General features: G+C 42.8%; 2 protein-coding genes and 1 long non-coding RNA gene across 3 annotated transcripts in view; 2 read left to right on the top strand and 1 right to left on the bottom strand.

Moving 5' to 3' along the window:
* carmil2 (capping protein regulator and myosin 1 linker 2) overlaps positions 1-17,022 on the top strand; it is a 38,719-nt gene extending 21,697 nt beyond the window's left edge. Inside the window, exons 28-39 of the mRNA XM_029757727.1 lie at positions 178-267; positions 422-488; positions 1,931-2,283; positions 5,755-5,861; positions 8,255-8,978; positions 9,077-9,181; positions 9,483-9,519; positions 13,046-13,120; positions 13,244-13,615; positions 14,309-14,419; positions 15,867-15,971; positions 16,666-17,022. Of these exons, the coding sequence (XP_029613587.1) occupies positions 178-267; positions 422-488; positions 1,931-2,283; positions 5,755-5,861; positions 8,255-8,978; positions 9,077-9,181; positions 9,483-9,519; positions 13,046-13,120; positions 13,244-13,615; positions 14,309-14,419; positions 15,867-15,971; positions 16,666-16,874 (2,355 nt within the window). The 3' untranslated portion in view covers positions 16,875-17,022. The remainder of the gene's footprint in view (positions 1-177; positions 268-421; positions 489-1,930; positions 2,284-5,754; positions 5,862-8,254; positions 8,979-9,076; positions 9,182-9,482; positions 9,520-13,045; positions 13,121-13,243; positions 13,616-14,308; positions 14,420-15,866; positions 15,972-16,665) is intronic.
* Positions 17,023-17,421: 399 nt separating this feature from the next.
* Positions 17,422-23,719, bottom strand: LOC115196811 (transmembrane protein 170A). The gene is made up of 3 exons (XM_029757733.1): positions 23,344-23,719; positions 19,772-19,942; positions 17,422-19,621 (listed from the first exon to the last, which is right to left on the bottom strand). Exons 1-3 carry the CDS (start codon positions 23,456-23,458, stop codon positions 19,491-19,493), a joined length of 417 nt encoding a protein of 138 aa, XP_029613593.1. The 5' UTR covers positions 23,459-23,719; the 3' UTR covers positions 17,422-19,490.
* Positions 23,720-23,896: 177 nt separating this feature from the next.
* Positions 23,897-24,833, top strand: LOC115196812 (uncharacterized). Its single transcript, XR_003878911.1, has 3 exons — positions 23,897-24,251; positions 24,472-24,587; positions 24,822-24,833. It is a non-coding gene; the product is annotated as an uncharacterized LOC115196812 (long non-coding RNA).
* Positions 24,834-27,119: the final 2,286 nt, after the last annotated feature.

Raw genomic sequence — 27,119 nt, forward strand, 5'->3', positions numbered from 1 at the left:
CCTATACATGGAAGAAACAAGTTATTAACTACTGGAAACACAGAGTTCAACTACCACCAAACTACTGCAAAGTGTAGTTAAATTACTAGTTGAACTATGTATTTCACTACTCCCCAACACTCATTGTGTTGGGTGTGTCCGATTAGTATAACTGATCACCACCCTCCCTCACCTCAGGACCGTCATATGAGGGAGCAGACCACCTCTGGACTCAAAACCAACGCCCCTCATCTACGAGTGGTAGACCATGACTTCCCCATGGATGATGTAAGAGCTCTAACATAGCCCCTCTCTAAAACACACATAACCCACCATACTAAACAGTATATGCCATACCATTGTACCAGTCTACACAAGTATCTACATGACCTGCATTAGTTCTTGTTTAATACAACTAACTGGATTTCTCTCTCTTTCTCAGTATGTTCCTGTCATTTGGAGGAGCAGCATCCACTCCAAGAGTATCCGTCCAGCCCCCTCAGTGAAAAGTAAGAACCAGGCTTGCCATCAGTCTAATTCTGATTTATTCTACAGACTTTTTAGTAGGAAAGCTTGGAGTCTGGGATGAAACTAGGCAGATTGTTTACAGTGTTAATCAGGTTTAGTTATTGACTGCAGTCTGCTACATCAAAACGGCCTTGACCTGTGATGTCAGCAGCTGCAATCAACCGCCACTGTGATTGGCTTAGAAAAAGGTTTCAACCAGAATTCACAGTTGAAAAGGTCAGGGGTCGTGTCTAAACCATTTAATTATCCAGTTAGGAGTGAGCTCTAACAAAAGAGGGTCAGAAGGGCAGTAACATGAAAATAATGGAGCAGTCACAACAAAGAGGGAGATTCCACTAGAGCAATATGGTTCTGGATTGTTCTGCGTAAATCCCTTTAGTGAAATGTGCTCTTAAGTACATCCCAAATCAGATTTAGAACCAGTCAAAATGTGTCCGTGTGTTACACTCCTCCTGTGAGTAGAAAATAACACTGCACTTTTTAGCTCCTTGTCTGCTGAAAACTCTGTCAAAAGAGGCACCTATAAGCCCATGTGTTTTATTAAACGTGAAGGGGTTATTGCTTATGTGTGTCATTCATGCAGCCCGGAACACTAGAGGGGCTGTCCCCCAATGCGTCTTGGGAGTTCCCCCTCCTTGTGATAGTGCTCTGTCATGGTGCTGTAGGATTAAGGTCCCATATCGGAGGGGAGATTCTGGGGGGCGGTGATGGAGGTGGTAGGGGGGTTAATACTCTAGCTTCAACAAAAGATAATCAGCTGCCTGTCCAATAAAAAGGGCTGTGGCTAACTGGAGCATGGCCGGGTTATTTTCAGACCACTGAACCTCACTTGTGGGGGGAGGGAGGGAGGGGGGGGGGGGCACTGGCTTACAACCATTGTACAACACCTCCCCCTCCTTTGCCTCTCTCTCCAGCCGTCCTGCTCTGCCGCTACCTGCAATCTGTCTCTCTCCCCATCTCTCTTTCTCTCTTGCGCCATCTCTTTTTTGCTCTCTCCCGCTCTCTTCCATCGTTTAGATTCAGTGTTGTAAATCTGTCTGATTAGTCTCCTCTCTTCTCTGTGCCGTTGAGCCTATATCTATTGTCATCCATCGGACTCCTCTTCCATCCATATTTTCTGTCTGTAGCTTTTTTATTTTTTTATTTGTCCTCCTCTCCTCCCCCTTTCTTCATCAATGGTCTCTCAATCACTATTCTCAGCTCCTCCTCCTCTCTCTCTCTCTCTCTCTCTCTCTCTCTCTCTCTCCCATTATATCTTACATCCCCTCCCAGTTTGTCTCCACGTTATAGCTAGTTGCCCTATTTCTACATGCATCCTATCATACGTCCTGTGCCTTTGTGTGTTGGTACCATTCCCTCTCTCTCTCGTGTTTCTCCCTCTCTCTCTCTGTCCCCCTCTCTCTGTCTCTGTCTCTCTCTGCAGGTCTCCTGGATGTGGACACGGAGCAGCAGGCAAGAGAGAGCATGCATTATCAGCAGGAAGGAGCATGGGTAGGAGGGAAGGTGCAGGCGCTGTCGTCAACGACACTGTCAGTCACAGTGGGAGGCCAGCTGAAATCCGAAGGCCCCTCCCACACAGGGAGAGAGGCGGATGCTGCCGCTGCTCCTGCTCCTGCAGCTGCTGCGGCTCTTAGCAACAGTGAGCCCCGGCGCCCTGAGCCCGCACCTCCTCAGGCCCCTATGGACCTGCCCATCGACGGCCACACACTGAGGCACTACACCCGCTCCAGGCCCAGACCCAACCGCCGGAACAGCAAGCCGCCCAGCAAGACCCAGGTAAGAGGCAACACGACGAGCACCATGGAGGATGGGGAAGAAAGGGAGGCACAGACAGAAGAAGAGAGAGCGGGTGGGATGCAGGGAGAGGCTAATCAATTGTAGCGACAGAGTTGCTTTCTGACAGAAGGATGGATGAGAAGGGATGGCGAGAAAGAGAGATGAGGGAAGAGAAAAATCAGGGGAGAGCAGAGAATGGTGATAGAGGGGGAGGGAAGAAGAGTTGTGATGGCGGTACTCAGGTTATTGCAGCCACAACAGCAGAGGCAGTGTCAGTGGCTTGCAGCTCTGGGCATTCTCTCTACATCTCCCTCCTTCCCTCTCTGTCGATCTGATTCTATTTCATCGTCTTGTCAGTGCTGCTGCTGTAGCTGTTGATGTGTTGAGGAGCCATTTCTGTGTGTTTTCTCCATATTCCCCCTGCATTAACGGTGGTCCTGTGGTTCTCAGTAGTGGACTGGGATCTGTCAGAACAGGATGCTCTCCCCACACTGGTTCTGGAGGGCTCTGCTCTGTGTGACTGCTGTAGCAATTTAATTATTCATGTTTTCACATCAAGGTCCCCCCTTTCACTATCGCTCTCCTGTCAATGCCCTTAGGAGAATCCCTCTTTTACAGTGTAATATTGTTAAGGATTGTCAATGGGAACTGGTTGTGCACGTGTGTGGGTGTGTGTCTGTGGGTATGTGTTTGCATGTATGTATTCATCGTCGTGTTTGATTAGAATGTCTCAATGTTCAGCTGGTGATTGGTGATGATGTCTGTCTGTCTGTCTGTCTGTCTGTCTGTGGGGTGTGTGTATTTTCCTCTGACACTGTCTGTTTTGCCAACTGATCAAAGACAGCTCTCTGTTATGTGTGAAAAACAATGCTGCAGCCATCTTATAAGCAGAACTAGTTCAAAATAAATGGTATTCTTTGTAACATCATCTGTGTGTGTGTGTTTTTGTGTGCGTCTGTGTTTTGTGTGTCTGTTGTTGTTAGTGCTGCTACATTGGTGTTGTAGTGTGATTCATTGTTGGTGTAGTAACAAGGGAATTGTTGTTCTTATTGCAGGTAACACTGTGCAATGGAATGTTTACCAATACCACATTAACTGGGTGTCTGTATCCCCTGTGTTGTCATTACTGGAACACAGTGTCTACACTGTTATTTAGACTGTATTCAAGGTGCCCCTTGTGCCTGCATTCTGTACTTCTGTATTTCCAGTTCTGTCCCTGGTTACCCATGTGTCTGTAATATGATTGAAACAGTCTTTCCAGTACTGATGTCTGTGGCCACCTGTTTTCCTGAATAGTGATTGAAACAGTCCTGTGACCTGTGTGCCTGGAATACAATTGAAACAGTTTATTCATTGCTATTGTCCATGGTTACCTGTGCTTCTGTATCGTAATTGTTCATGCAGTATTCCCTGTGTGGTTATCTGAGCCTCTGGGGTCACTATGCAGTCAGGAAGGACGGCCAGCCAGCTCAGATCAGAGATTTTCTGGAGAGGACGGCTCTACTCCTCAGTTACCACAGAGATGAGAGGCAGATAGAACCGCTGTACCCTCCAATGGAAAAGGCAGAAGTTCACATATACTTGAAGCTAAGTGTTATGAAGCAGAATTTCTAGTTTTTTTGTGTCTGGATCGCTCGGTTTTTATGAACATAAAACATGCATGTGTATCAGAAGTAGGTTTGTGTAATGTGCATGTTGATAATGTAGCTAGATGGCCTGGTGAAATAAGGGGCCAGGTGGTGGTTGTAGCTTGGAGGGCTGCTGGCTGTGTTGACTGTGGAAAAGGAAAGGGTCTACTGTGACTCTGCTGTAACACTCACTGTGGTTGGTGGTGGTGGTGGGACTGCACCTTCTTCTGGGTGTGCCTGCTGCCTGGCCCACTTTCAGTATGCTCACACATGACTACTATTTTTCCTGCAGTAGCATTTTATTGCATCTGTAGAAAAATGTAAAACAATCTGCTTTGGATTTTATGTAACAGCATTCCTCCCCAGAAAATATCTTGCGTCAATGTTGCAGAGAGAGAGCTTCTTGTTGTCATGAGGTTTGCTCATAAACCATTCATTCACTTGCCATCACTTAGTGCAATGCTGAAGCCAAAGCACAGCCAGTCCAGTGCTACATGAGGAATTTCACAGACATTCATAGCAGTTGAATTCTGCAAATGGTGGGAACTGCTACTGAAGGATGCTCTGGGAATGTGGGGGAGACTGCTCTTTGAAATCCAAGATATGATATTATTAAACATATGTCAGTGATTTCTCTTAGATTTGATGCTCTCCTTGTTATACGGTTAATTGACTTAGAGAATTAGTTTGAGATATCGTTGAATGAGCAGAGTCCTCTACCTACGTTGACATGTACTGTATGTGGGGAAAAGGCCACCTATTGATGTCCTATTTACCATAATAGAAAATGCACTGGAAAGACAATACAGTCCCCACCCCCTTCTATATTATGAAGAAACCAATAGACACACCCCTACCACACAGTCTATCAGTAAGTGTTGCTATGCTAGATATATATATATATATATATATGAAAATGTTAGTGTGTTGTCATCAATGGAAACACCATCCTTGTGTTTTATGGCAAGGGTTTTTCTCTTCCTGAAGATAGAGTGGAGTGATGGGGATCGTTGCTCTCTGATTGGCTGGGAGGTACTAAATGATTTATAATCCATTTCTCATGCGGCGTGGCACCCTATTTGCATACGTTTGTTATAGCTGTTCTGCAGTGGGATGGTTCTCCTGCTCTCTGTAACCACAGCGCCTAAAGGCCTCTCTTCTCCCTCACAGTCTGTTCAGCTGCAGCTACACTCATAGACTGGCTAAATACAGAACATCGTCTCAAACACTGAGACACTGAGAAAACAGTCCTCGCCTTCACTCTCTTTCCACCCCTGAAAATGATCAGCCAATACTACCTGTCAAAATATTGTGCACTGCCTGTTTGTATTTGAGTAAGCGACAGACAACCATTAAGGGATTTGTGCTCTTCCCACCCGCCTGCTAAATAACAGTGAATAATCAATCTTTTAAATCATCACAGTATGATCCAAACTGAAGAGCTGCTCTTCAGACTGGAACAGAGGGAGAGGAGAGAGTGGTGGTGGTGAAGGGTGTGTCTGAGAGATATAATCATATTGTGGAGGATCAGGGGACGATGGGGCTGAGGGGTTGTGTTCTTTCCTGGGACCTGAAGCACAAATGTGCCTGCTGCAGACACACACACACGAATAGGCTATAGAATAGACAGGATGATCGTGTGTGTGTGTGTGTGTGTGTGTGTGTGTGTGCGTGCGTGCGTGCGTTCATAAACATATATTTGTCTCTATTGCATATCTGTTATCTGTTGGCAAACATCATAATCAGTATGTGTACTGTGAGAGTGTACTCAGCCTACACTATTCAGTCACACAATGGTATTACCATAAGCATCCGCCAAGCCTGTGTGTGTGTGTGTGTGCAGGAGCAGGCAGCTGAGAGTGAAGAGAATGAAGCCAATGAGACCATTGGCAGGGTGGATGAGGGAGTAGAGGAGTTCTTCACTAAGAAGATCATCCCTGATGACCCACTGTAAGTATCCATATACCTCCAAGTGAATACACCTTTCCATACTAACACACATACGGCATAGATGTACTGCATGCACCCACACTAAACTAACCAACTAACACTGGCTCTCTACACCCACACTAAACTAACCATCTAACACTGGCTCTCTACACCCACACTAAACAAACCAACTAACACTGGCTCTCTACACCCACACTAAACAAACCAACTAACACTGGCTCTCTACACCCACACAAAACTAACCAACTAACACTGGCTCTCTACACCCACACTAAACTAACCAACTAACACTGGCTCTCTACACCCACACTAAACTAACCAACTAACACTGGCTCTCTACACCCACACTAAACTAACCAACTAACACTGGCTCTCTACACCCACACTAAACTAACCAACTAACACTGGCTCTCTACACCCACACTAAACTAACCATCTAACACTGGCTCTCTACACCCACACTAAACAAACCAACTAACACTGGCTCTCTACACCCACACTAAACTAACCATCTAACACTGGCTCTCTACACCCACACTAAACAAACCAACTAACACTGGCTCTCTACACCCACACAAAACTAACCAACTAACACTGGCTCTCTACACCCACACTAAACTAACCAACTAACACTGGCTCTCTACACCCACACTAAACTAACCAACTAACACTGGCTCTCTACACCCACACTAAACAAACCAACGAACACTGGCTCTCTACACCCACACTAAACTAACCAACTAACACTGGCTCTCTACACCCACACTAAACTAACCAACTAACACTGGTTCTCTACACCCACACTATACTAACCAACTAACACTGGCTCTCTACACCCACACTAAACTAACCATCTAACACTGGCTCTCTACACCCACACTAAACAAACCAACTAACACTGGCTCTCTACACCCACACTAAACTAACCAACTAACACTGGCTCTCTACACCCACACTAAACTAACCATCTAACACTGGCTCTCTACACCCACACTAAACTAACCATCTAACACTGGCTCTCTACACCCACACTAAACAAACCAACTAACACTGGCTCTCTACACCCACACTAAACTAACCAACTAACACTGGCTCTCCTCACCCACACTAAACTAACCATCTAACACTGGCTCTCTACACCCACACTAAACTAACCAACTAACACTGGCTCTCTACACCCACACTAAACTAACCAACTAACACTGGCTCTCTACACCCACACTAAACTAACCAACTAACACTGGCTCTCTACACCCACACTAAACTAACCAACTAACACTGGCTCTCTACACCCACACTAAACAAACCAACTAACACTGGCTCTCTACACCCACATTAAACTAACCAACTAACACTGGCTCTCTACACCCACACTAAACTAACCAACTAACACTGGTTCTCTACACCCACACTATACTAACCAACTAACACTGGCTCTCTACACCCACACTAAACTAACCATCTAACACTGGCTCTCTACACCCACACTAAACAAACCAACTAACACTGGCTCTCTACACCCACACTAAACTAACCAACTAACACTGGCTCTCTACACCCACACTAAACTAACCATCTAACACTGGCTCTCTACACCCACACTAAACTAACCATCTAACACTGGCTCTCTACACCCACACTAAACAAACCAACTAACACTGGCTCTCTACACCCACACTAAACTAACCAACTAACACTGTCTCTCCTCACCCACACTAAACTAACCAACTAACACTGGCTCTCTACACCCACACTAAACTAACACTGGCTCTCTACACCCACACTAAACTAACCATCTAACACTGGCTCTCTACACCCACACTATACTAACCATCTAACACTGGCTCTCTACACCCACACTATACTAACCAACTAACACTGGCTCTCTACACCCACACTAAACTAACCATCTAACACTGGCTCTCTACACCCACACTAAACTAACCATCTAACACTGGCTCTCTACACCCACACTAAACTAACCATCTAACACTGCCTCTCTACACCCACACTAAACTAACCATCTAACACTGGCTCTCTACACCCACACTAAACTAACCAACTAACACTGGTTCTCTACACCCACACTATACTAACCAACTAACACTGGCTCTCTACACATGCATGTTCACACACTCTCCACGAAGACTGACAGATATGGCTACACACACCATGCATACATACTGTACAAACAGAAAGATAACAGAATGTATTCGCAGAATGTTTGTCTACTGTGGTTGAAAACAATGTATCCCAAATACACAGCATCCCACTGATCCCATCACCAAAGCCACGACATCCCATCACTAGATAGTATGAACACTGAACAAGCACCACCACTGAATGGAGACTCAGTAGTGTTGTTGCTGTTTTGTGCTTCACCTCAATTGCAGAAAAGCGCAGAGGGAGGAGATCCCTGACAAAGCACAACCCACAGAGTCGACTTCCACCACCCCTGCCCCTCCCAGCACGTCTGCCCCGGCCCCGCCCTCCTCCACCACCACGACCTCTAGCACCTCTTCCTCCTCCGCGACTGAAACAACCACCCTTTCCTCCACCCCCTCCAAAAACATCAAGAAGAAGTTTGGGGACTTCTTCGCCTTCAAGAAAGGCCGTGCCAGCCGGGGGGTGAAGGGCGAGGTTTGCCCAGAGGGCAAGGTCAAAAAGACCTCCATTGTAGATCTAATCAGACCACTCAGGGAGGCAAAAGAGAAGGAAAAAGAGAGGGAGCGAGACAAAAAGGGGAAATTGGAAGAGGATAGGGGTGCTAAGGCCACCTGTGTTAATGATTCTGATGCCACCACAACAGTAAGAGCAGCAGAGGACAACACCATGGCCCCCGCCACTCTCTCTGACGTCGCCACCACCTCCGCCTCCCTGCCCACCAGTGCCCTTGCTCAGGAGAAGGTGTCCCCCAGCGCTCTGACCCCCAGCCCCGTCATCAGCCCTATTGGGGGGTTCCTGGTGGAGAGGGAGAAGAGCCGGACTCTGGAGAAGAGCAGGACCCCAGATGGAGAGAGGAGGCTGAAGGCCACACGGCGCTCCCTCAGGGATGGCAAGTCCCAGTCCCTCATCCTGCTGACAGGCCTGGAGGATGGCACTGCCACACATGGAAAGGTAGGTACCACTCTGCACTGGTCAGAAAGTACATAGAACCAGTCTGTAATAAACCAAATGCACATCATTTAGATATGTTTTTGGTCATCCTCTTCCAGAAACACGCATCTGAGAGCACATCCAGCCTTGAGCAGCGTCTCCACGTCATGCTCCACCGCATGGGGGTGGCCAAGACACCTCCTGCAGACACAAAGACCAGCCAGGTGTGTGTGTTAGTGTGTGATATGAATGGTTGTGGACCACCCTTCCTGTTCTCTACTTGACTATTTCCTTTATGTTCTGAGCACACAGCTGTAGTGGGATTCATTGAGGATTACAGTACCTTTGTGACATTAATGTAATGTGGCATGGCCTTGAATATCTCAGTATAGTACCTGATGGTGAGGGTGTGACAGCCTTGGTATTGTAAATGATTTAATAGGGGGATATAGGAGGATAACTTAAGAACATAGAGGATAATAGGAGGATAACTCAAGAATAACATTGTCTTATATCCCCTTGTAGAACAAAGAAGAGGAGCTGAGGAAAGCCAACTCAGAGGGTAAGACTCTCCCCACTCCTCCTCAGCTGTGTGTCTGGGATCTGGGACTTCCTGTTCCTAGCTCCTCTTCACACTGTATGTAGGAGAGACTGGGGTTGGTTGTCACACTTACTGGTTAGTGGTTCCTCGCAGGTTGACGTTTATTGTCACGAATCTTGCCCTGCAGGCAGAACTGAGCCATTTCCCCTTAGATAGGCCAGCTGCAAAGTCAACATTGGCTATGTTGTAACAATTCATGAAAACAAATGAGCTTTTTGGTCTTAATTTAAGGTTAGGCATTAGGGTTAGCTGTGTGGTTAAGGTTAGGTTTAAAATCAGATTGTATGACTTTGTGGCTGTGCCAGCTAGCAACCCCTTACGGATATGAAATATATTGAAGATATCTTTTTCATAATAGATCTTAAAGCATATAATATATTTTCAAAAATACATTATTTGGTATATTGTAAACATGTAATTGTTTGATATAATATATCTAAATATATGACGAAATATGCATATCTGACGCTTTAAGATATATCCCAACACATATGATAATATACTGTTATATTATAATATACCTGTATATATCATTATTAGCCATAATGACAAAACTATATCAAGCATTATAATTATTATTATTTTAGATTAGTGCCAACAGTGCAGGTGTGAATGAAACAATAATACACCACTAAAATAATATATACACTACCGTTCAAAAGTTTGGGGTCACTTCGAAATGTCCATGTTTTTATGGAAAACAAACATGAAATTAGTTGCAAAATGAACAGGAAATATAGTCAAGATGTTGACAAGGTTATAAATAATGATTTTTAATTGAAATAATCATTGTGTCCTTCAAACTTTGCTTTCATCAAAGAAACCTCCATTTTGCAGCAATTACAGCCTTGCAGACCTTTGGCATTCTATTTGTCCATTTGTTGAGGTAATCTGAAGAGATTTCACCCCATGCTTCCTGAAGCACCTCCCACAAGTTGGATTGGCTTGATGGGCACTTCTTACGGTCAAGCTGCTCCCACAACAGCTCAATAGGGTTGAGATCCGGTGACTGTGCTGGCCACTCCATTATACACAGAATACCAGCTGACTGCTTCTTCTCTAAACAGTTATTGCATAGTTTGGAGCTGTGCTTTGGGTCATTGTCCTGTTGTAGGAGTGAATTGGTTCCAATTAAGCGCCGTCCACAGGGTATGGCATGGCGTTGCAAAATGGAGTGATAGTTTCCTTCTTCAAGATCTCTTTTACCCTGTACAAATCTCCATAGAGGGAGCAGAGGGTCGGTTTGGGTAGGAGGATTTACTAGCCTCTCGAAGAACTTCATGATGACGAAAGTGAGTGTAACGGGTCGGTAGTCACTCAGTGCAGTTATTTTCCCTTTCTTGGGCACGGGTATGATAGTGGACATCTTGAAGCAGGCCTGAGCTAGAGACAGATTGAAAATGTCTAAAAACACAACAGCTACCTGGTCTGCACATGCTCTGAGGGCGCGGCTAGGGATACCGTCTAGGCCGGCAGCCTTGCAAGGGTTTACAGGTTTGAATGACATACATGTCCACCTTGGAGACCGTAAGCACATAACTCAAGTTCTCCTCAGAGGCTCTCCTTGGCAGCTCGGTCGTTTTGCACGAAGCATGAGAAAAAGGTGTTTAGCACATCCGGTAGGGAGGCATTGGTGTCAGAGACATGACAGGCTTTATTTTTGTAATCCTTTATCGTTAGAAGCCCCTGCCACATACGCCTCATATCCGACCTGTTGAATTGCTCCTCCACGTTGTCCCTATACTTGTGTCACATGATGTAGTATATTCATAAGTGAAAAAAGTAAAGCTGTAAACATTTGTGTTAACTCAATGTTTTGCTGAAAACAAGGAATGCTTTTTCAAACAGGAAGAGGTGTGCGTGTTTGTGAATGTTGCTGACTCTGTTGGACAAGCAGGTTCAGACCGGACCAAAACAGAACCAATCATAGACATCCATGTTTCTCAAGTTTTGACAGCACAGTATACAGCAGAGCACAGCAGAGTACAGTAAAGAAAAGTAGTGTATTCAGTAGAATATATTTCAGTAGAGCACAGTAGAATACAGTATAGTACACCAGAGTAGAGTACAATATAATGTATTGTATCTCAACTGTATTGTACTCTACTGAATTAAACTCAACTGTACGGTACTCTACTTTGCTGTACTCTACTATACTGAATTCAACTGTACTGTACTATACTGCACTGTACTCTGCTGAATTAAACTCTACTGGACTGTGCTGTACTGTGCTGTCCAAACTTGTGAAACATAGAGGTCTTTTCAACATCCAGAAAACAAGTCTTCTAGGCATCTTTTCAATGTAATTTAGCTAACTGGGCACATTGTTACAATGGAGATGGTTGTCAGATTGTGACAAGCAACCTAAACATCAATGTGACAACCATTCCCAATCTTAATTAGCATGCTAATTAAGATGCTAGTTACCACATGGCTTGATCTAGGAACTCACAAATAGGCTTTAAATAAAGCTCTCCCTTTCCTATTTTCAATAAAAGTAATTGTTTATGGATACTTCCATCATACAACTATTTATTAAAGAATAGTTGTATGAATATTTACTTTCACAGATGAAAAATGCAGTTATTCCTCTCGCCTCAATGTTTTGTTATCCTGACCTGAATTGACCAGATGGATGACCTCTCCTATAGAGGACACACATTTTTATCTTGAAATTATTACACGGACATTATTACACAAATTATTACACCGTCCGTCTGTCCGTCCGTCACCCCCCCCCCCCCCCCCCCCCCCCCGTGACAACCAACCCCCGGTCTCCCCTACAGATCCTTTCCTGCTGACGGGAGCGTGGCAGCATCTCAGGTTTGATGTAGACGTGTAGACTAAGTCAACTTAGAGTTGGCTGGTTGCGCTAGTTGTCAATGTCTCTTCTTATAACTGTTGAATTGTAGACTGTCAAGTAAAAGTGTTGCTGTGACACTAGTGATGTGATTTGACAGTAGATGCTAGTATAATGTCAACTGCAGTTGTTGTGCTTCTTGAGTAACCCTTGAAAATACAAAGGAATCTAGAGATCATTTTCTTAATTTTGATTTGATAGAAATTTAAAAACTGCTTATTTCTGTAAAATTCACCTTCAGATGGTAAAGGCCAGTGAGAAGACCAGAGAGGTAAAGGTTATCAGAGAAATCAACCCTACATCTATAAATAAAGTGGTACCTGGAGTTGACCCAAATTTAGAGCAGGTCAGAGAGGCTCACGGGAGGTCAGAGCTACACAGACAGGCCAGCCTGGGAGTCATTTCTTCCATCTGTCACTCAGTGCTGGAGGTCAGGGGTCAGTTCACACATCCACTCAGAGGGGAACTCGGCACTATCAGCCAATGGTTTGTGCTCTAAAGGTGACAGTGACAGCTCCCTTTGATGTCTTTTGTGTGGATTTGTTTGTGTGTCAGGCTGCTTCAATTATAGAGGGGCTCATAGTATGTGAACTTCCCAGTTTGCTATAATCTTCTTCTCTTTCTCAGGTGCAATTCTTGACAAAAAACCTGAACCTCCAACCACGTTGATGAAGCCTCGCACTATGTCCACATCAGCTTCAGGTAATTCTGACACTTAAAGCTGGTGAATGGATGTCCATGTAATAAATTCATCCATACTCCAAACCAATATGTAAATGTTATGTTGCAGTAATGACTTCAGTGCAACCACCCTTCTCTCCTCAGACACCAGGTGGCCAATCAGAGCAGGCCTAACGCCTCTGGAGGCTCTCCGAACAGATAAGCCCCTCCTCCCAGAACGTCCCATCGGCCCCCTCCCTCCCAAGCCCACAGTGGCAGCCAAACCCCCTCTCCCTGCCCCCCAGCAGCCCCCTGCTGCAGCTAGGACGTCCCCGGGGTTCCCCCGGCAGCCAAGCAAAGCCACAGGCCCAGAGACCCAGCCAACAGAACCAGAGCCCTCCCAGAGCCAGACCCAGCAGAGGGAGCCCCCCTGCCCCTCCCCCCGCAAGGAGACTCCCCCTGCCCCATCGCCACGCAGGGGACCCTCTGCCCTGGAGAGCAGGGAGCGCTCTGAGAGAGCACAATCAGTTACTGAAGGTACACTTATATACAGTCCTCAACTCTCCTTGGTGACAAAATATATAAGCAGCTTTGGTGTTTTTCTGTCTGAGCAGAAAAAGACCAAGCTAGCTTGTATTTGTCTCTTCTCTATGTGTCTCCCACTCTGTTTGATTATTTGTCTTCCATTATGAGCTTAATATTAAATAATGCAAGAACAGTGAATGCTCAGAGCATTATAATTACTTCAGTGTCTCTCTGTTTTCATATACTGTAATATTTTGTGGATGGCAGCTCCTAATGCACTTGTCTGTATTGGAAAGAATGTTTTACACAATCGAACAGAGCTGAGATCAATCCTGGGAGTCCATTTGCCAGGAGTTGGACTGTATTGGTTTTGACTCACCAATGCCTAATTTGAATGACTACGTTCTACTTGAATTTACAGTGTAAAAGTGCTCAAAGCATTTTACATTAAGAAGGTAGGAACTCCCTTCATCCACCACCATTATTTATCACCCACTCATCTGATGTTATTCGGGTCCAGATTATGGCAGAGGATGGCATCCCAAACATGTGAGCCAAACATGTGTTGGGTAGTGCAATGCCTGGTCTGGTCTTTTTTTGAACATGAATGTCATTGTGACTCAAGTGTCAAGTGCTTAAACCCACCTCCAGTTATGTTGTGTGTGATCGTGTATCTGAGTCCTGTGTGTCTTGGTCGTCCCCTAGAGAGCCTTCCTAAACCCCGGCCCCGCATGAAGCCCTCTCCCCAGCGGAGAGCTGTGTCTGTCTACGACGACTCTCTCCTCCGAGAACATGCTGCACTGCTGGACCATGAAGGTGAGCTCAGCAGCAGAGAGAGAGCACTTCCTGCTGGATACCACATGCTACTGCAGAGGATCAGAGCCATATATTGCCTATACTGTGTGTATACAGTGCCTTTAAAAAGTATTCACACTCCTTGACCTTTTCCACATTTTGTTGTGTTACAGCCTGAATTTAAAATGGATTAAATGTAGCTTTTGTGTCACTGGCCTACACACAATACGCCATAATGTCAAAGTGAGAAAACAATGTTTTTTCGACATTTTTACAAATTCATAAAATATTTAACGCTGAAATGTCTTGAGTCAATAAGTATTCAACCCCTTTGTTATGGCAAGCCTAAACAAGTTCAGGAGTAAATATTTGCTTAACAAGTCACATAATAAGTAGCATGGATTCACTCTGTGTGCAATAAGTGTTTAACATGATTTTTGAATGACTACCTCATCTCTGTACCCCACACATACGGTTATCTCTAAGGTCCGTCAGTCGAGCAGTGAATTTCGAACCACAAAGACCAGGGAGGTTTTCCAATGCCTCACAATGCGCCCAGTCACTACAAAGATACAGGCATCGTTCCTAACTCAGTTGCCGGAGAGGAAAAAACTGCTCAGGGATTTCACCATGAGGCCAATAGTGACTTTAAAACAGTTAGTTTAATGGCTGTGATAGGAGAAAACTGAAGGTGGATCAACAACATTGTAGTTACTCCACAATACTAACCTAAATGACAGAGTGAAAAGAAAGAATCATGTACAGAATAAAAATATTCCAAAACATGCATCCTGTTTGCAATAAGGCGTTAAAGTAAAACTGCAAACCATTTGGCTAAGAAAATATGAATACAAAGCATAATATTTGGGTAAAATCCAACAAAACACATCCCTGAGTACCACTCTTCATATTTTCAAGCATGGTAGTGGCTGCATCATGTTATGGGTATGCTTGTCATCAGCAAGGACTAGGGAATTTTTTACGATAAAAATGAGATAAGCACAGGCAACATCCTAGAGGAAAACCTTGTTCAGTCCACTTTCTAACAGACACTGGGAGACAAATTCACTTTTCAGCAGGACAAAAACCTAAAACGCAAGGCCAAATATACACTGTAGTAGCTTACCAAGACGACATTGAATGTTCCTGAGTGGCCTAGTTACAGTTTTGACTTCAATCGGCTTGAAAATCTATGGCTAGACTTGAAAATGTCTTTCTAGCAAGATTCAACAGCCAACTTGACAGAGCTTGAAGAATAATGTGCAAATATTGTAAAATCCAGGTGTGCAAGCTCTTAGAGACTTACCCAGAAAGACTAAGAGTGGAATCGCTGATTCTAACATGTATTGATTGACACAAGTGTGTGTCAAATACATTGAAAATCCTAGCTGTGTTCATAGATGTCCTACTGCACTTTGGATATGAGGTAAATTCATGAGGCAGGTTGTTTCTTTCCTCTACTTCTCAGAGCTGAAGGCTGCATTGCCACGGTTGCAGAGGTCACCAGCCCAGAAACGTGCCAACCCTGGGGAGCTCCCTACCTGTAGTGAGGACCAGCCTGAGGGAAAGGATGGTGAGTAAAATCCTCAGAGTAAGAAATCTTGACAATTACATTTTATACTGAGTGTTTTTACACATATATTGAGGGGGGGGAAATACGTGAAAATTGTTTGAAAGGGAGATTTTAAGATGTGAAATGGATGCTCTTTTTGAGGCGTTGTGCCAAATGTGCAAATGTTTGGTTTGGGACCTATAAGCCTTGGGCTAATGGGCATATGCTCACTTCCTCCCCTTCTCTCTGCTTTGTCCTCCACTGTTCTATAATAATAAACCCATCAGGCCCTCAGCACCACATACACTGTAGTGCAATTACCATCCTATTATATCTCAAATACGTGTTAGCATTCTGACACAGGGATATTCATCACAATTTTCTGGCAAATCAACTTCAATTACAGACATGGAGGAGGACTGGATATCAGGTCCTTAATGTGACAGATTTATTAAAGCGATGCTTCATCATTATGCACACAACCCTCAGTAAATATCTACCTTACAGCATGCTATAGAGTGCAGCTATTAACATCTAGAATAACCTTGTTTTGGTTTAAACAAATTACTTCTTGAATGATAAATCTAATCAAGAAACATTTATTTTTCTTTTCACTGTTCAATTTATCTTTCTGCCTGTAAAAAAAGTCAGGTTTTGTCTTGTCCTTGAGATTGAAAATCTAATCTCTGCTGTGTTTCATTAATAATCCAAACAGCAGGTGAAGCAGAGGAGGAGAGGACTGGCAAGGGGATGGACAGCTGGCCAATAACAGAGGACAAGCCAGGGCCAAGCCCAGTGGGGACCAGTCAGGGAGAGAGCACAGTAGAGAAGAGGGGAGAGACTGTCTCCCAGCAGCACACAGCACAGGCAGAAACATCAGACCAAAGAACTGAACCTCCCTCACCGGAGACACACATGGATTGACCTGCGCATAGTCTATTTTCTATCATGTCTACCTTTGCCTTGCACGCCAGATTATGAAAAAAAAAATATTAGAAACAAAATGTTTTAAAGAGTAAATCCATACATATACTTGTTAATTATTAAAAAGTTGATTTTGAAGTGTCATTAAGTTCACTTTCCTCACTGCTTTAATTTGATGCACAAAGCTACAAAACCTAGGTTAATTCATTTATCAAATATTCAGCAGTGTTTTGCCTGGAAAACATGAAACAGCCAAGGAAACATGATCATATAAAGCACCAGGCTGTCTCATGGAGTGCAGCCTGGATAGTGGCCCCCTCATGATGAGTCATCTGTGTGTAGTTTCTCCTTGGTAACGCCACATTACTCCCTCCGTCCGCCACTGAGCCATGCCGCTAGTGGAGGCAGTAAAGGCACAGGAGTGCCATCTGTGTGTGTATGGAGGGGCAGAAAGATAAATAATCAGTCTATACTCTGGTGTCATGCAGTATTGTTGAAATGAGTTGAAATCAGTCTGGTGTAAATCAATACACTACTCAAATGATTATAATGTAAACTTTTTTTATTACATGAAAATATTAACAATTGGCACTTAATTTACTGTAATAAAATCAACCTTGTAAAAACAAAATCAACCCATGGATTCAAATCACATGGTAAATAAAGAGCATTAACTTAATGGAAATCGAGACAAACCAACTAGCTCTAACAAACGGTAGTGTGCAGTCATGCTACAATGAGGAAAGTTAAAGAACTTTAGAAAAATAAACTCTGGGGAATTGAGGGTGTCCAAGGCTTAGATAAGCAGAGCATGGCTTTCAACATGTCACCCCTCATGATATCACTGCTAGAAAGTAGACTAGCTCTGGGCTGCTGTTAACTTTAAATCACCACAAATGTCTACATTACAATAATGATTCATAACCCAATAGTGTTATCGCCAAGCCAACCTCAATATCCTAATTTATTCCTATAACCTGTCTGCTCTCAATCCACCCCTTGTATTATTACTGCACTTATAATGACCACTACACTGAGGTCACTAATCTGCTGATAGTTCTGGACAATCTGCATGCAGCGGTGCTGAGTAATAACAAAAAACATTTTAGTTTAACTGTAATTAATGCTTGATTTCACTAGTCTTTGCTACTCTTGGCATGTAATAGAGATCTCTGCAAAGTTGTGCTTTCCTACGATGGTATCTTTTTTCTTGCTGAATTTGACTTTACCCTTGTCCTTACACACGACTCCAGATTTATACTCAAGATACACTGTCAAAATCCTTAAAGTAGGATTTTGGGACATGGGGGGCTTTCAGTTCAAACTAAATCAGTTGTACATTTTGTATTCGTTTCTCTTTGGTAAAGGTTTAAGAAATTCCACAAGGGATTTTAAGGGAATTAGATTCACATTCATGGTTTAGAGTGAGGTTGCCTCTTCTTCCTTTAGCATATTATACTGTTCACCATTAACACCAAGGCCAATATAAAATTAACAAAAACTGAGCAATGCTGCAAAGGTTCTTGAAAGAGATATACAATTCTATAAGCGTGTTGACGCCACATAACCAAGTGCAGTCTGCTACTGTTTTGTGTTACTTCTTTCTGAGTGAAATCTTTATGTTGCATACACACTGGACTTAACCATCTGAAAATACCCTAACAATATGGACAAATATTTAGAGAATCAACTCCATTCCTTATGGCAGTGGTATTCAACTCTTACCCTACGAAGTCCGGAGCCCGATGGTGTTCTGTTCTACCTGACAATTCATTACACCCTCCTGATGTCCCAGGTCTAAATCCGTCCTTGATTAGAAGGGAACAATGAAGAAGAAAAAAACCGCAGAGGAATTGGCTTCGAGGTCGAGAGTTGAGTTTTTAGGGCCCTACGGTTCTCAGCAATATACAGAATGCCTCTATGCTTACAGAAAACTGGAATGGGCTTAAATATTATGTACAAACTTTTTTTACACACCCCAAGTAGGAATGTTAAAGTATAATGCTAGAAAACACGTGGAAATAACAAAGCTTAAAGTTGTAGCTATGTCCGACTTAAAATATTTAAAATGTCAATACCAATGTCATATCATCGAGCACTGTGCCTCATTGTAAAGATATTACACCTCACAGTCAAGACATTGTAGTAAGCTGAATGATTTGGGGAGGAGCAGAGAATGTTCTCCTTTAGTGTTTCTCTAAAGGCATGCAGGCTCAGACATGTATAGGCTAGTCTTTTACAGGCCGTTGAACAGTAAAACTTAGACTTTACTCAACCAAATTGTAGAGTGCAATTATTCTGGAATGTTTCATTCTCAGCCATGTGTATGATACACATACAACTCACAAAATGAGAAGGCTAGTTCAGAATATAGTGCCACAGCCACACACACATAACAATCTGAATGAAAACGAACAAAGAATGAAGAAGACAGAGCCTCTGGTTAGACCTGAAATATACCACTTTGGAAAATAATCATGTATCAAACAAAGAGTCATCCGGTAACGGTTATAGAAAATAAGGCCTCTGAAGGAACAGCTGTCTCTTGCATATGCCGTCCTGCTGATTGCATGTTCTTCCTCCCTCACTCCCTTCTTGAATTCCTGTGTCCTAGTGCTAGAGTGTAGCTAGGACTCTGAGGAAGGATATGATGAGAACACAGAAGGACTGGCCCACTCCAAACACCAAGGCCTCCAAGGAGATCATCCTCTTCCCTGCTGCTTTGTACACCCCAGCTATGGCAGCACCTACAAGCACAAATATTTGTTTTTGTTTTTAGCAATGTATAAAATTATTTGAGCATCATGGCTTTGAGCACTGAGTTGATGAGTAGTGATGTCTTTGTACAATAATAGATCATGTTTATAGCTTATCAGAAGACGAGGTGAATAACTCACTGGTGAGGACTCCACCACACACAAGGCCCACGATGCCCATCAGTAGGATGGCGATGGGCATGAAGCGGGCCATCTTGTGTTGTCGCAGGGTGGCGAGGGCCAGGAGAGCAGCGGGGAGGTGGAACACCAGTGAAGAGACAGCAGCCCACAAGAAGACTCCATACCACATCTCTGAGAGAAAGAGCAGAGGGAGTTAGGCAACTGAAGGAAGTAAGTGTAGGCAGGTAGCCTAGCGGTTAAGGGCATTCGTTTGAATCCAAGCCGGCTAGGGGGAAAATCTGCCGATGTGCCCTTGAGCAAGGCACTTAACCCTAACTACCGCTGTAAGTTGCTCTGGATATGAGCGTCTGCTAAATGACTAAAATAAAAAAAATGCAAGCGCATCATGATATAATAGAGCTATTCCATGTAAAAGGACCCATGAGCACCAACAGGTGAAGTTCATAGGAGCATGTCAAATGAAAGCCAAGAGTACATTTTTTTTATTAAGGCATATATACATTTCTCCAACCAATTTCCATCCTAAAGTTAGGAATAAGCAAAGGCTTCGATTTCTGGTCAAACAAATGGAAAAGGGGTCTTAAAAAAACAGCAACCAGAAAAAGTCTTAGAAATATATCAAAACACAATGTTGAAGTAAAGACCCCTGTCTAATATCAACATTTATATTTCGTTTTGGAGAAATGAATTGCCTTCGTAAGTTCAAAAAAATATTGCCTAGTGTCCTGTAATTCTGTTACCAAAAAACCCACATACAGTGCTGCAAAAAAGTTTTTGCCCCCTTTCTGATTCTCTCAATTTTTGACACTGAATATCATCAGATCTTAAACCAAAACCTAATAAAGGGAACCTGAGTTTACAAATAACAAAACATGTATAACCATTTTCATGTAGACTTGATTGTGTGTTTTGGATCATTGTCGTGCTTTATGACCCAGCTGTGCTTCAGCTTACAGACGGATGGCCTGATGTTCTCCTGTAGAATCTTCTGATACAGATCAGAATTCATGGTTTCTTCTATTAAGGCAAGTAGTCCAGGTCCTGAGGCAGCAAAGCATCCCCAAACCATCACACCACCATGCTTGACCGTTGGTATTTGTTTTGTTATTTGTAAACTCAGATTTTCTTTATCTAATATAAGGTTTTGGTTGAAGATCTGATAATTCAGTATAAAAAAAAAATACGCCAAAGTAAACAAAATTAGAAAGGGGGCAAATACTTTCACAGAACTGTATCTAAGATATTTTCACATTTCTCGGATAGTAAAAGTAATAGTAGACCTACCAATTAGTTATCGTGTTTCTACTGATGACAATTTTGTTAATGAATTATTATGTAGGCCTAATTAAAATGCATAATTCTGTTACCAAATCAGAATTACTGCAATAGAATTGTCTACAATGGGAAATCCTAGTAGTCACAAACCACAGTTGGGTCACCTGCTACGGTCTTCCCTTCCACTAGCATACCGCTTTTTTCTGTTGTGTTGTGGTAAAACCAAGAGTGTGAAAACAGTCTGGGCAACCCCTTCCTCTCTCTCTCTCCAGTTAATTTCACCGCTCTCTTCCCATTTACTGTAACTAGCATCCTCACCCACTGACCACCAACCAACACAGGACGTCCCTGGACATTGAAAAGTAATTTAAATTTGGTCAGTCCGCCCTGGCCTTGTTTTCAACGTTGATTTTTGGTCAGGTTCGGAATGGCCTTGATTTCGGACTAAATCCGAACCAATCACAGACGTCTAGTTTCAGAAGTTTGGACAGCACAGTTCAGTACAGTAAGAAAAGTGGAGTATAGTTCAGTACTACAGTGAGTAGAGTTCAGTACAGTAGAGCAAACTAGAGTACAGTATAATACTCTACAGTACTGAACTATACTCTACTAAACTATACTGTGCTCTGATTCAGAGGGGTTGGGTTAAATGCGGAGACACATTTCAATGGAATACATTCCGTTGTACAACTGACTAGGTATCCCCCTTTCACCTGTACTGAATTCTACTGTGCTCTACTATGATGTCCAAACTTGTGAAACTCAGAAGTCTATGATTGATACAGATTTGGTCCAGTCCAGACCAAATGTGGTCTTGTTCAGGGAAAGAGCTCATTAAAATAGCCAGTTTGTAGAATAATACCCAAATATGCAGGATATTGCATATTTCTACCTTTGTGTACCTATTCAGGATACATCACCATGAAGAGAATGACATTCATAATTATGCATTTCTTTAGTACTGATCAGGTATCCATGATGTCATTCTGTTGTTGTTTTTCAACTCAAGGTGTCATAGCTGACACTCCATTCATTCTTTCTGCAGAATTTTGAATCTTAATTCAAAGTAGACTTAACAGTTTCTGGAAAACATGGTCACATAAACAGAGATTTTATCATCATTCTGTTACTAAATTTTGCATCTGCACTGTTCTTCAAGTAAGCTAAATGTGTTATTTTATTTCCTGTGTTAACTGTTAAAAGTAATCTAGCTAGTCCTTGTGCATTGAGTTGTATCGTTTTTGTTTGCAGTGCATTTTAAAGTGAAACTTCGGAGTCTCAGCGTCATTCTGTTACCAAGGAATTGCGCAGAGGTTACACCAGGGTTTCCCAAACTCGGTGCACGTTTTCTGTTGTTGCCCTAGCACTACACAGCTGATTCAAATAATAAAAGAATCACCAAGCGTTGATCTTTTGAATCAGTTGCTATCAGACTGTATAATAACTCTAGCTCTTAAATGGTTCTCCCAAAAATTACAAACAAATGTAATAATATATATTTTTTTAAATCACATTTTAATATTTAAAAGTGTCCATCATGAAACATTTCCTTTAATGCGCTGATTACAACAGGTAGACCTTACAATGAAACGCTTACTTAGAAGCCCTTAACCAACAATGCGGTTTTAAGAAAGTAAGAGCTAAGATTTATGTCACGTATTATGCATTTTAAATGAGTGTTTTGCAATTATTAGTAATGTAAATTCTGCATTTCTTAAGTTATCTGTAAGCAAGAATACATCAACTCAAACTCAGTGTTAGGGCAAAAACTAAAACGTTCACCGAGTTTGGGAAATGCTGGGTTACACAGACATTACACACATGCCTGTTGTCTCTGACACGTCTTCTGAATTCAATACTACCTACCCAGTACCCATGTTTCGCATTCATAATGTAACACTGACCCCTACATAACCCGGCGAAATAATATAAACTGCTAAATTACACATTATATACACATCTCTCACACACAGTAGTCTGGAGAATAATATTTCTCACAAACACATGGCACTTTTTCTAAAAAAAAGACCACTGCATTGGTGACTAATATATGGATTAACGTTAGGGGCAATTTAAAGCTGTCCGCTTGTACAATAGCTAATATTGTTGTTATTGCCAGCTAACACAAGATTAGCTACTTAGTGTACTTGTATATTAACGTTCACATAAGCTAACGTTAGCTATGTTACTTTAGATTGCTTACTAGTTAGCTCCTTTAAATCGGTTAACGAAACATTCACTTTAGGTTTACAGCGAAGACTGTTCGACTGTGAGGCTATAGCTAGATTGAATCTCACCTGAGAAGTCGCTAAGCGATGTGTCGTTGCCTCGATTGGTGCCATTTTTCCTTGGGACCAAATTCAAGCTAAGAATTTGCTGAACAAACCCAATCTCGTTATATCCGTTATGCATGTCTTATGCACAGGACACCACGAGCAAGTGTGAGAGACCACGAATATCCGAATAACACCATGAGAACATTAATGTTGGATCTAGCAAGTCCACAAGGGTTGGTTGGTTGGTTGATCTTCCTGAATATATATGTTAGCTAGCTCATGTAGCTTGATGTCAACACGACTTGGTTTGACGTCACGCCGTTAACATATTCAAAGAGCTACACAAATGATTTCACAATCGTAATACGCTAGCTAGCTTGTTGAACATACTTTACAAAGAGCATTGACATGTCAAAATATAATAATGCAATCGATAAAGAAACCGGTATTTAATTTCCAACAACAAATATTCTATAAGCCCGTCGTTCTTAACGATTTGTTGATCCTGTGGACTTGCCGTAGTAAAACAGGAAGTCAACAGCTACCAAATAATTACTCATTGAGCTCCTTTCTGTAGCTAGTCACCAAAGCCACACGTTTTCATAGTGTAGAAACTTGTTAAGTCTTTGTTCGTTAATTTAGTTGTAGGTATAATACGCTATACAGCTAGAAACAGTTGATAGCTTTCTCAGTTATTTTGTAACCGCGTGATACTAGCTACAGCCAGGGTTTGTCAGACAACCGGTGCATTGCCTTTGTAAATTGCTGACGTTACTGGAGACAGCTATCCAGCCAACTATCCATACATTCCCTGCTGTGTTTACTATTGGTAGAACGTGTAGGCTCTTTCTGGAGGGAAATTATGAATTATTCAGATTATGATTCCGATGGCTATTCTTCAAATGCAGATCAAGACTATGTCACATCTGGTAAGGTTACTTCCATAAGCAGATAGACATGCAATGCTAGAGTTGACAATATATTTTATTACACGTGACAGAAAATCATAACCACTTTATACAGTAGTTATTCACTGTAGGTGTCATATTCTTCATGTATGTTGCTTGATGAAAGCTACTGTATTTGTCATTCAATTCAAGTTTTCTAATCATGGTTGTTGTGTGATTGAATGACGGATGACAACCTTAGTGAAGATGACATGAATGTGTGAAAGAGGATGGTCTGGAAGGGGAAGACCAGCGTGGCCAACAGTCTGATCATGTCACCAAGAAGAAAAAGAAGAAAGGCCAACACATTAGCATGAGGTGAGTGATTCAACACTTTTCTGTTTGGCTCAGTTTTTAGACCATTGGTGTGCAGTGATTGCTTTGTTTTGCTCAGTTTTTCTTGTAAAGTCCATGTTGTTAGTCTGCTGGAATTGGTGGATGACAATGCACTACTATATTTGTACATTATTTTCCTACTGCACTCTTTGTCAATCCTCATAGGAAAAGAAAGAAAGGAGGACTGAAGTTAGAGGAGACACTGCATGATGGCAGTGTGGAGGATCATATTAATAATACTCTCAGCAAAAGAGAATGTTTTTGGATTTTCACCCTCCAGACATTATTTCCTAAAGGACTTAATGATGAAATGCCTATGCATGTTATGTTGTGAATTAAAATATGCTCCTATTTAAGATCACTTTGTTTTTTCGCATGATGTACCCAATGATTAATGAAAACTTGCTATGTCCTTGTTGTGATTTTATGGACGTGTTCGGTGCGTCTTGTCTATACACTTTTGTTATATTTGTGAAATACATATTGTTATGTTTGGTAGCACTTATTTATTTTTCCTTTGCCTCCAACTCCTTTCCATACGTGGAACGGATGTGGGTGGGGCTAGGTCTACATAGAGGTGCTGTTTTAGAAAATTCACAAAAGCTCTGACGAAGGCCGTGAGGCCGATACGTAAGCTTATTAAATATCAGTGATACTATCAAGAACAGTGTGCGGTTTCCTTTTTTCCTTCAGTGTGGAGGATCAGAAAGTAGAGCAGGGGGAGGAGAGAGTTTTCTACTCCCAGGCCCAAGGAGGAGGAGGATGAAGAGAAAAAGAAGAAGGCAGATGATTTGTGGGCCAGTTTTCTGAGTGATGTTGGTCACAGATCCAAGCCACCGCAGGCTACTACTAAACAGCAGGTATTGTACCAAATATAACAACTCCTGGCCTGTAGAGATACACCAGGCATATGATAGTTGGAACCTGTGTTCCTGTTACAGTTTGGTGGTTGTGCACATGTTTTGCATTGGAATCAAGTTTTCAGTTTTTGGAACACTACTCTGATGTTTAACGGCTGTTTTGTTTTATTATCTCCACCAGGCTGCACCCACAGACAGTCCGAAGAAGCCCATTTTGGCTCCATCAGAACCTCAACAACCAGAGCCTAAAGAGCCCTCTTTAGTCACCATCACTAAGGTGTTTGACTTTGCTGGGGAAGAGGTCTGGTAAGTTTAGACCACTGGTGGACAATCAATCAATCAAATTTATTTATAAAGCCCTTCTTACATCAGCTGATGTCACAAAGTGCTGTACAAAAACCCAGCCTAAAACCCCAAACAGCAAGCAATGCAGGTGTAGAAGCACGGTGGCTAGGAAAAACTCCCTAGAAAGGCCAGAACCTAGGAAGAAACCTAGAGAGGAACCAGGCTATGAGGGGTAGCCAGTCCTCTTCTGGCTGTGCCGGGTGGAGATTATAACAGTACATGGCCAAGATGTTCAAATGTTCATAGATGACCAGCAGGGTCAAATAATAATAATAATCATAATCACAGTGGTTGTAGAGGGTGCAACAGGTCAGCACCTCAGGAGTAAATGTCATTTGGCTTTTCATAGCCGATCATTCAGAGTTTCTCTACCGCACCTGCTCTCTCTAGAGAGTTGAAAACAGCAGGTCTGGGACAAGGTAACACGTTCGGTGAACAGGTCAGGGTTCCATAGCCTCAGGCAGAACAGTTTAAACTGGAGCAGCAGCACAACCAGGTGGACTGAGGACAGCAAGTATTCATCAGGCCAGGAAGTCCTGAGGCATGGTCCTAGAGCTCAGGTCTTCCGAGAGGAGGGAGGGAGAGCAGGGGAGAGAGAGAGCATGCTTAAATTAACACAGGACACCGGATAAGACAGGAAAAATACTCCAGATATAACAGACTGACCCTAGCCCCCCGACACATAAAATATTGCAGCATAAATACTGGAGGCTGAGACAGGAGGAGTCTATGCTTATACCGGTAGATGTACACTCTTTGACCACCTGATGGCAGTGCAACCTAACAGTTGAAACCTTGACATTGTTCCTGAGAAAGTGTCTGAATTCCACAGCATACTGTAGCATTTTGATTTATGAGTTACAACACCAAATGTCAGTTTACAGTCCAAATAATGTGCTGGGAAAGTGTTTTTACTTAATCGGGGTCTCACCAGTAGTATTATCTATATAATATGAAGGACTTTGTTTATTTTCTCTGAAAGCCCTAATTATTGCAACATATGATTACCATTGCACACAGGCAGCAATAACCCAGACCCTAATGGATGCAATCCCCTTAAGGAATGTATTCCCAGAGGGATGTACTGGTTGACCTTAATATTGGACTCTTCTCCTCCACAGTGGTGTATGGGCACATCTTATCCCTGTCATTATGTCCAATTTGAAAAGAGAGGACTGTCTATTATATCTGATGGAGTGCAGTGTCTGTTGAGGGATTCAGATGCTGTATCATCCACTACACTCAGGGTCGGCGTTAGTCTTTTGGGGGCCCTAAGCGAGATTTGGTTGGGGGGCCCCCCCACCTCGCG

This window comes from Salmo trutta, chromosome 7 (assembly GCF_901001165.1).
Source record: "Salmo trutta chromosome 7, fSalTru1.1, whole genome shotgun sequence".
Taxonomy (NCBI): domain Eukaryota; kingdom Metazoa; phylum Chordata; class Actinopteri; order Salmoniformes; family Salmonidae; genus Salmo; species Salmo trutta.